We start from the raw sequence: 9,526 nt of genomic DNA, 5'->3' as shown, positions 1-9,526 counted from the left end.
ACAAGAAATTAAGACAATGTATTTTATTAACGTCTGTCTGTGTTTCATATAATAAATACCGTGAAATAATAATCATGGACATGGTCCCACATTATCTTGCAATTTTCAGGGGCAGAAAATCCTTCAACAAAAGTTATTTTCCCTAAAAAAATACAGAAATCTTCCTTTCATGTCATATTACTATCAAAAAATGCATGATAACATTACATGTTTTTCAGTCTGTAATACCCATCCTAACTTGAGCTCAGAAGGTGAGCTTTTAAAAGGTATACAGTATATTTAAACTTCCATGAGCAGTTCTTCGTTCCCTTCGACTGACAGGGAGCTCATGTTTTCATTAAGAAATTCCTCCTCGTTTGTCTTCTGCGTTTCAGACACATCTGTGCCTGGAGAACACATCAGAGAAAAACACAGAGAATCAGAAGGCCATCGTACAAAAAACATTAAAAACTGTAGCTATTTTAAGTCCTTAGTCATTCGTATTAAAATTGTAGTTACCATTGTCTTACCTTTTCCAGTTGCATTTCCCTCTGTGTAATCATTTGTCTTTCGTTTTCTGCCATCTCTGTCTTTTGATGTTGAGATACTAGAAACCGTCCTGAACAGCAGGTGGGAGACAGAGAGGACAATATTAGGTAATAACACAGGCATCCCTCGATTTACAAACTCTCTTTATCCAAAATTTTGGTAGAACAGTGCTTGGCTTTTCACACCCAGTTTTTGATTTTCAGAACATCAAATCAGTGTAACAAAATTTGACAATGAGAACCTTGTCAAAAAATAATTGAAAACCACATAAAGTGCAGTAATGTGCTGTAGTTAGTGCCAGTGCACCATCAGCTGTGTTCTGTTGGTTTCCTGTCTCATGTTTGCTTTGTTTCCAAGTTTGTGCAGTAGCAGTGCAAGAATGACTGCCAAGCCTCCTCCACCCAGCACAACTCACAATCAATTTCTATGAGATGTGCATCGCTTTGGTGAAAAGCGTCTACTAAATGAATAAATGTTATCTCTTCCAAAGGTTCTGCCTAGAAACACACTTGATAGTGACCTAATTGTTTAGTAATCATGAAGTTATTCACGTCTCTATGAAGGCCTCTCCATCTGTTGCTATAATGCACTTTTGTACTGTTTTCTGAGATGTATATTCTTTTGAAGAAAAGCATCTTCTAAATGAATAAATATAAATGTGTTTTATATTGTGCTGAAATCATGGGTTATTAGTATATAGAGGCAGTGTAGTAGTTAAAGTCGCTTCCTTTGGACCCAAGGTCACAGGTATGCGTCTCACCTCCAGTTGTAGTACCCTTGAGCAAAGTATTTACTCAAAATTCCCCTAAATTATAAATGGGCAAATAATTGTAAGTAGCTAAACATTGTAAGTCATTTTGGCAAAAAGTGTCAGCTAAATGTTTTTGTGATATTTGCAAAAGCTAGTTTGGGGTTTTCAGAAGGGATGGGAACACATTTTTATTTTTCCCATTTAAGATAATGGGAAACAGGCTTTTGGGAGCCGAAATTTCTGTATCCACATCGTTTTCAGGAACGGAATAAATTGACAAATAGAGGGATTGCTGTATACAATACTGCCATTGCCAATGTCACACTGTTTTTCCATTAAAGTCACATTGCATAACAAAATAACACAGCTGTGCATCTCTGAGGAATTTTAGTTTGTCTGCTCCACTCTCACCTGTTCTGGCTGCCAATTCTCGGAAGACTGGTCCTCCCAGAGCCACCTGCCGTTCCGTGTCTGTCTCCGTTTCCTGCTTGTCTCATGGTAGCTGTGGAGTTTTTTCTGCTTTCTCCATCTGATCGCTTCTTTTTAACGCATGTATTTGAACCCGTATTTTTGTTTTCTCTTAACGAACACTGACCTTTGAAAACATCAGAATACAATTTTAATCGATTTGTTGTAAACAGAAACCCATCCTCCATCGTGTTACTATAAGAGCTCCAGACCGACCTGCTCTGATGCACCTGTGTAGCACGTCCAGATACTGTTGCTTCATGAGGGCTCGCATGTGTCGAGTACTGTACACATTTGCGATGCTGTACAGGTAGCGTTTTTGCCCTGCAGTGAGGCTTGGATGCTGCAAGAGGGATAATCCAGTATTATTTCTAATTTATTGTTTAATTCAAGCAGGGTGTTAAAATGACATCTCCATTACAATTTCTTCTATCAGATTTTATGAACTTTTACCCACAGAAGTTCTGCATTTAAACTAAACTCGGCCCATTGCTACCAGTGTTATTGCTCTTAGTGCCAAAAAATATACAATCAATCAGTGCACCAAGACCCTGTATAGGACATACATTTTTAGTCTCAGCAGGTGGCGTAGTGGTTAGAGGCGCCACCTTGCACTGAAAGGACCCAGGTTTTAATCTCATCTTCTGCTTCATAACCCCGTAGATTTTTTTTAGCCTGAACTGATTCAGTGAAAAAATTTATGTAAAATAGGGTAAATCGCTCTAAGTATCGACATTATAAGTCACTTTGGATTAAAGCGTCAGCTAAATAAGTAAATGTAAAACCGGGTCATTTTAAATTGCTATCAGAATGATGATTTCAGCAAACCCATTAGATCATTAACAAAAGAGAATTATTTGTTTGCATTTTTATTATTTCCATAGATTTTAGGGTTTTCCTGTTTTTATGACAAAATTATAATATTTTGCATGATATTTTAATACGCAAACAAGGTGCAAATGACATTGCTTCTATAGTAAGGATTTTTACCTTATGAATGCATTTTGAAAACTGTATTTTGGGAAAAGAATGTGAAATAAGGGTTTTATTTTTCCTGAGAATGGAGGGAGGTATAATGCTGAGACATGAGTTCCTGTCAAATGCATGTGTAGATATTCCTGCAGCAGATCAACCTCAACTACTGGGGTAAAAAAAAAAAAACTTCATCCACTTTCTGAAAGAAACTATAAGACAATCTTTTCATGGATTATGGCAAGAAAAGGAGCTTTAAGGGTTGCTAAAACCTGCAGGAATGGAGCGGTCAGCATAGACTTGGGAATATGTATAGTGGCCATCTGGTGGCTCTCAGATGTGGGTTTCGGCTGTGGTTTCAAAGGAGCCAGCGTCTGCATTTTTACCATGGTGTCGCCATCATCGTTCAGACCGCTGGAGCCTTCGTAGAAAACAGGAAAAAAACAATACACACTGTCAACAATGAACTATTTTTATATAGTTTTACTGACACCACAAGAAAATAGTGTCTTTTCACAGTAATCTTCTTTAATCTTCTTTAAAGAGAATAAATAACTGGAATTGCTTCATGTAATACTCAAAAAATTATGGTAAAAGTGAAAGAAACACTAAAGGAAAAAACTGTTCTTGTCATATCAGGTCGGGTAACAATTTATGAGGTAGTGGGGTACCAAGATAATATTATCAGTAATATGCAATGGAGATAAGCAAATATTGGAAGGGACACGCTGGTCAATCCTGTGTTTGTGTGTCTCAGTACAACAGGAAGGATTCCTCTTACAGGGTCTCTTGAGCCCCAGTTCAGGGGCCTCCAGGTGTAGTGTTTCATTCAGGTAACGCCAAGCCAGCACACCTCCGGCCCACCTCCGCAGACCATCCAATTACCGTTGTTGAGGACTGACAGTAAAGGGTATAGACAATACCATGCCTCTCACCTATGTGGTGACCCCTATGTGGGCAGGAATACCCTGCTGACCTGGAAAACACAATAACAAATGATATACTGTGCAATAACATATATAATGTATTTACAAAAATTGCAACAATTATTTTAAATATGTTCTGTTTAAATATATTGCACACTGCATAACAACATCTTAGCTAAATCAGTCCTGTTTGAATTAATTTGGTTTGAATGAAATATGACAAACATACTGGTGAATTTCTCCGCAGATGTGTGCTGACAGTGTGTAAGAAATCTGAGTACCTGTGTATTCACTGCATTTTTAATGCTGACACTGATGCAGGGACGAAATGATCTGTAATATATTTATTTATATAACAAGATGAATAGAGGAATTCAACTCACATTAAAGCAAACTTTTGCAACAGCGACTTAAGAAAAAGGCCATTCTGTTACAAAAACTTTTTTCTTTCTTCTCCGGCATTTAGTTTTCCTCATGTCTCCTCAAATGAAAGTGTGGCATATTTATTTAATCATTTGAACATATTTTATATTTTTTATACGAATATGTATATGCGTATTTTAATATTTTGAATATATTTTATTTTATATTCTTATATTTCCAGAAATGAAAATTTTGGTGCGTTTTTGCGCTGTTTCCAGTTCTGGGTGCGCTATGAGTTTTTTAGGTGATGATTACAGTAATTTATGTACTCTACTCCTAACCACGTTTTTTTGACATTGTACCTTCCTTTTATTATGCAGAATACCATAAGGTGACGTTTCATGAGAACAAGATTATGCCGTTTTAGGCAAAGTGACGGCAGCCAGGTGCGCAGGTACACGGGCAGCTTCTCCATCCTCACCTGGCGGCCAAGGAGCGGTTGTCGGGGTGTCGCGCGCGGGCTCCGCTCCTTTCCCCCAAGAACGTGTCCTGTTTTCTCATTATTCGCGTCCTCGCGTGGAATTCAGAAATCCTGCACGTTGTATGTACAAATACCGCCGTGGGTGGTCAGCAGGCAGCGCAAACCCGGGCGTCACACACACCTGTCGGGCCGGGGGAGTCCCGGAGGGGGAGGTGGGCTAATCGAGCTCTCCGCGCATGCGTGGTGAGGGATCGCATTAATTCATGCTTAATTCATATTACGTTTCTGAAGGAAATTGGAAGGAATTGTTTGAGTATTTAATGAAAAACTTAATTAAAGGCCACACGATAATGATCTTCGTAGTATGAAACAAGATTATAATTAGTATTTACTAAGATGTCAAAATATCTTATTATTTGCTTAGCAGGCAATGAATTCAATAAAACTCTACCCGCATCTTGCGTTTCTGGTTACCAGTGAATCGATGAACAGTGACAGCCAAAGACGGGAGTTTAGTGAAACTGGTCAGAAATGCAGCTCTGCACACTTTTATTTGTCTATGTACAGCATATCACTCATACTGTCCGGGAATACGGTATTATTCTTCGATGGAAGCCAGACTGTTTAAAATGTTTTATCCACTTCAGCGCATTTACTTGAATTTTGACATTTTAATAAATAAGTAATATTTTGTAAGTCGCTTTGGATTCCCCGTGACCCCGTACGGGACAAGCGGTTCTGAAAATGTGTGTGTGTGTGTGTGTATTATTATTATTATTATTGTTGTTGTTGTTGTTGTTGTTGCTCGGAAACCAAGGACGTATCAAAGCTGTGTCCACTTTCGCCCTGCTCACGTTACTTTTATTTCCTGCGCTCTGCCGCCCCCTACAGAGCAGCACGAGTAGTGCGCGCGCGCCATCGTGCGCGTTCCCTCACTTCCTGTTTCTCCTGCCCGGATCGTGCGATTGATTCTGTGCCGCCTGCCCGCTTCGGGCCCTTTCATGACAGCAGCGGCCATACCTCGGTTATTTGTTTGTTTGTTTGTTTAAAAAGAAAGAAAGCAGCGATTCGCTTGGAAGGGGAGGGGGGATTTAAGGACACTTTTGTCTGGAGAGGAATTGGAACTGACTGTGTGCTCAGTTTAGCCTGTTAGCTGTTAGCAACCGTCCCGTACGCAAGATGCCGGTGAGTGAGTCGGGAAAACCGGGCTCTTGAGCCCCTGTTCCTCGTCTGTGTTAATTTATTTTATGTTTTGTTTTCTTTAGTTTCATTTAAAACACTCACATGAATTAATGAATGTTGACATTTAATCCGTAACTTAATGTGTCCAAAAACAGGCAGTCATGTCCAGCGCGAAGCTTAGCTGCTAAGCTAAGGAAGTGTCTGTCAGTTAGCGTTGGGCGTTAGCATGTTTACACCTCTACTTCATATCTTTACCAGAGTCCAAAGTGATCGGCATTAAATAATAAAAAAAGCAGCTTATGAGATTTTATGTGACTTAAGTGTTATCACCAGCTGAGCTTGTTTTGTAACGTTTTGTTTGCTAAGTAGCTAGCTAGTTGTCCAACTGCCATTCATTGCTGTGTGACTCTGGGTTGTTTCAGCCAGCAATATGTTGTAAACTGTCTTTTGTTTTTTTTGCAGGCTTATCATTCGAACCTGATGGACACAAACACCAAACTAGTGGGCAACATGGCCCTTTTGCCCCTGAAGACGCAGTTTAAGGGACCGGCCCCCAAGGAGAGTAAGTGAGTGGAGGTGGAGGACAGGTGGTGTGGAACCAGGGTTGTGTTGGTTGCCTGGAAACACCAGTGAAACATCACTTTTATGTGTAATCACGGTGGCACAGCGAGTAGCGCTGATGTCTCACAGCGCCTGGGTGGTACGAGAGGACGTGGGTTCGATTCCCGCTCGGTCTGTGTGGAGTTTGCACGTTCCCCGGGTGCTCTGGTTTCTTCCCACAGTCCAAAGACATGCTGTTGAGGTTCACCCATAGTATGTGAGTGACAGAGAAAATGTGTTTCATTGACGTATGGATGAGTGACCCATTATAAGTAGTGTATCTAGCAGTTTAAGTCACCGCGGTGATTGTATGTGGGCTGATAACACTACATAGAGTTCATTGGAAGTCGCTTTGGAGAAAAGCGTCTGCTAACTAAATGAATGTAAAACATAATCGTAACTCCTGTGCATGGAAGCCATCCAGGGCCGATCAGCTGAACAGATCCTCCTGTTTGCCGTTTCAGCCAAAGACTCGGACATCATCGATGAGGCCATCTACTACTTCAAAGCCAACGTCTTCTTCAAGAACTACGAGATCAAGGTAAGAAAGTGATCGGGACGCTGTTTGCGGCAGTGCGTTATTTTCCAAACTGACCGTGGCATTGTGTACACTGACCGCTCAACAAATAATCATTTAAAGACTAATAAAACATATTTTGTGCGTTTAATTTCCACGTTGGGGTCCTTAAAACTCTTTGATATAGCTTTAATCAGAAACACTAGGTTAAACTTTTCTGTTTTAGTATTTGTATTTCTGAGCAACATTGTAATTTTAAAACTAATGTAAAATGACTGAAAATAAACGTGTTATCTCCACAAACTCCTATTCAACGCTGAATCTTGACTGATTGCACAGGTTTACGGGAACAATGTTCCTCATCTTATTCATCACACAAGCTGTAAACACTGGAAGTGAGTTGAATTATGGTGCTTCCAAACTAATTTTTTCTGTTCTTCTTATTGCCATCTGTCAGCAGGGAGGGTTAAGACAGGTTGAATTCAAAACAAAGTTTTAGAAAATAGATAAAGTGTAATTAAATGCATGTTTGTTTCAAAAAATGTGTAACTATGCTGTTCATGAGGAGTCAGTGTTTGTCTAATCTACTTAATTGACAAAGGAAGAATAATTTTTAATAGAGAACAAAAAGAATTCCAGGAGTACTCAGAAAATGTGTCCCTTAAGGACAAAATAATTTACTACCCCACTTGTATCACCTGTAAGTTATTTCTGTTATTGACAATTTAAAATGTTTTAATTTTCCAGAATGAAGCCGACAGAACGCTGATTTATATCACACTGTACATCTCAGAATGCCTCAAGAAGCTCCAGAAGGTGAGTCCCGAGGTGTTTCTTGGTTTTCAGTTTGCCAAGCAGAAGGAGGGATCCACCAAACTCACCTGTGTCATATTAACACCAGCGGTGTGTGTGTACATGCAGTGCAGCAACAGAAATCAGGGTGAGAAGGAGATGTACACTCTGGGCATCACCAACTTCCCCATTCCAGGAGAGCCTGGCTTCCCTCTAAATGCCATGTACGCCAAGCCTGTCGACAAGCAGGAGGAGGGTAAGAATGGGGAAAGGAGGAGAAAGCTTGACGCATCCTTGCTTTGCAGGATCCTCATATACTGTATTTCTGCAGATTATACAGGTAATATTGATACCTGGATGTTCACGCTCTTACATCTCCAGCCTGTTCTGTTCTCTGCAGAAACCATGAGGGCCTACCTGCAGCAGCTCCGACAAGAGACGGGCCTGAGGCTCTGTGACAAGGTGTTTGACCCGCAGACCGACAAACCAAGCAAGGTGAGGTTCAAACCGTTATACCAAACTCTTCATCAAAGGCCGCGTCCATTTATGACGGTTGTTTATGCTGTGTCAGATCGTTGACCTATCAGCTGTTTGCTGAAAAGTAACGCACCACTGCAATGATTATAGTTCAGTAGTTTGTGGATTAATATCAAGATTCAAGTATATTTGAAACTGATGAAGTACATGCTTACATTTGGACTCTATGGAGACCTGAAATCAAAAGTTGTTTTACAGTAGTATGTAGTTTTTAAATGTCTTCACGTATCAAAATCCCTAGGCTTCTGCGGTTACAGTCAGCTGACTGGAGGTTTACACGGGATGCGGTGTAATCCAGAAGAACAAAACCTCCAGTCAGTTGTCTTCACGTAGTTAAAATCTGCTGTTACTGCAAAGCCTTTTGAAGCTACCACGGGGTAGTCATATAGAAAACAAATGTGAATTTAGAGCATTTCCAGTAAGACATTGTATGCTCCTTTGCTGCTGGGGAGGGGAGTAGTGGCTTTCCTAATTTTCTGAAACTTTAGAAATCTGAATGTGTGAGGAGTGGAGCCATGGTTTAGTAACTTATTGTACTGTACCCTTTCTCTGTACAGTGGTGGCTTTGCTTTGTGAAGAAACAGTTCATGAACAAGAGCCTCTCTGCTCCAGGCCAATAAACAGCACTATGGGATTAGTTTTTTTTTCCCTCTAAATATCCTTCAAGATTTTTATATACCTTATGGGTCTCATGCAACTAATGTACCATACCCGGTGGCAGTTTTCATGATCATATTGAGATGATGCTTAATAAACTGCCAAAACTCATTTTGAAGTGCCCCTTTTACATTTAACAAGATTTGTTTTAGAATTAGCTTTGTTTTGGGCAGGTGGGGGAGGTCTGTCAGTCCCCTGCATACATGACATTCTGAGGAGTCAAACTGCACACACAAGAGGCTGAAGACATTTCACATTTTATTGGGGGTCAACATGAATACACACATTACACAAAATAGGATGAGAGGTAAGACAACATACCGGTGTGAGAGCTTTAAAAAAGGGGATACAAAGTCACATGCCAGGGTAACCAGAAAGACATGTTCAGGTGAGGAACAGGTGAATTTTCTGGCTGTATTGCTTCATAGCATTTGATATGCTTCTCTGCTCTGGTGTAAATACAGTGTACACCGGTCCATAGCGAAGTGGGCGACTGCACAAAACATACTGCAGTAACAAAAAATGCGTGCAAGGTCTTCCTGAAGCTTTAGTCAACCAAAAACTAGCCGTCGTTGCAGTACCACAAGTGTATTTAGGGGCTGTGAGATGGAGTGGAAATTAACTCTCCAGAAAAAAAGAAGCCCCACCGGACAATATACCAGCAAATACCTGGAGAAGATTGTTGGCTTCTGGCATCAGATTCATCAACACAGCAAAAACCTTGCTTTGCATTTGTAGTGGTGCACATGTAC

The 9,526-nt window shown here is 40.3% G+C and overlaps 2 protein-coding genes across 2 annotated transcripts; one reads left to right on the top strand and one right to left on the bottom strand.

The window, feature by feature from the left end:
* Positions 1–279: 279 nt before the first annotated feature.
* Positions 280–4,595, bottom strand: fam216a (family with sequence similarity 216 member A). Its single transcript, XM_018731640.2, has 7 exons — positions 4,490–4,595; positions 3,655–3,695; positions 2,992–3,140; positions 1,964–2,090; positions 1,691–1,874; positions 510–598; positions 280–386 (listed from the first exon to the last, which is right to left on the bottom strand). The coding sequence occupies exons 1-7, from the start codon at positions 4,567–4,569 to the stop codon at positions 280–282; spliced, it is 777 nt and encodes a 258-aa protein (XP_018587156.1). The 5' UTR covers positions 4,570–4,595.
* Positions 4,596–5,421: 826 nt separating this feature from the next.
* On the top strand, positions 5,422–8,857 carry LOC108921939 (actin-related protein 2/3 complex subunit 3-B). Its single transcript, XM_018731726.2, has 7 exons — positions 5,422–5,674; positions 6,134–6,233; positions 6,736–6,812; positions 7,536–7,604; positions 7,710–7,836; positions 7,981–8,075; positions 8,675–8,857. Exons 1-7 carry the CDS (start codon positions 5,669–5,671, stop codon positions 8,735–8,737), a joined length of 537 nt encoding a protein of 178 aa, XP_018587242.1. The 5' UTR covers positions 5,422–5,668; the 3' UTR covers positions 8,738–8,857.
* The last annotated feature ends 669 nt before the right edge of the window (positions 8,858–9,526 follow it).

The sequence above is a fragment of the Scleropages formosus genome, chromosome 17, assembly GCF_900964775.1.
Source record: "Scleropages formosus chromosome 17, fSclFor1.1, whole genome shotgun sequence".
In the NCBI taxonomy this organism is placed as follows: Eukaryota; Metazoa; Chordata; class Actinopteri; order Osteoglossiformes; family Osteoglossidae; genus Scleropages; species Scleropages formosus.
This window is presented reverse-complemented; position numbering and strand designations above follow the sequence as displayed.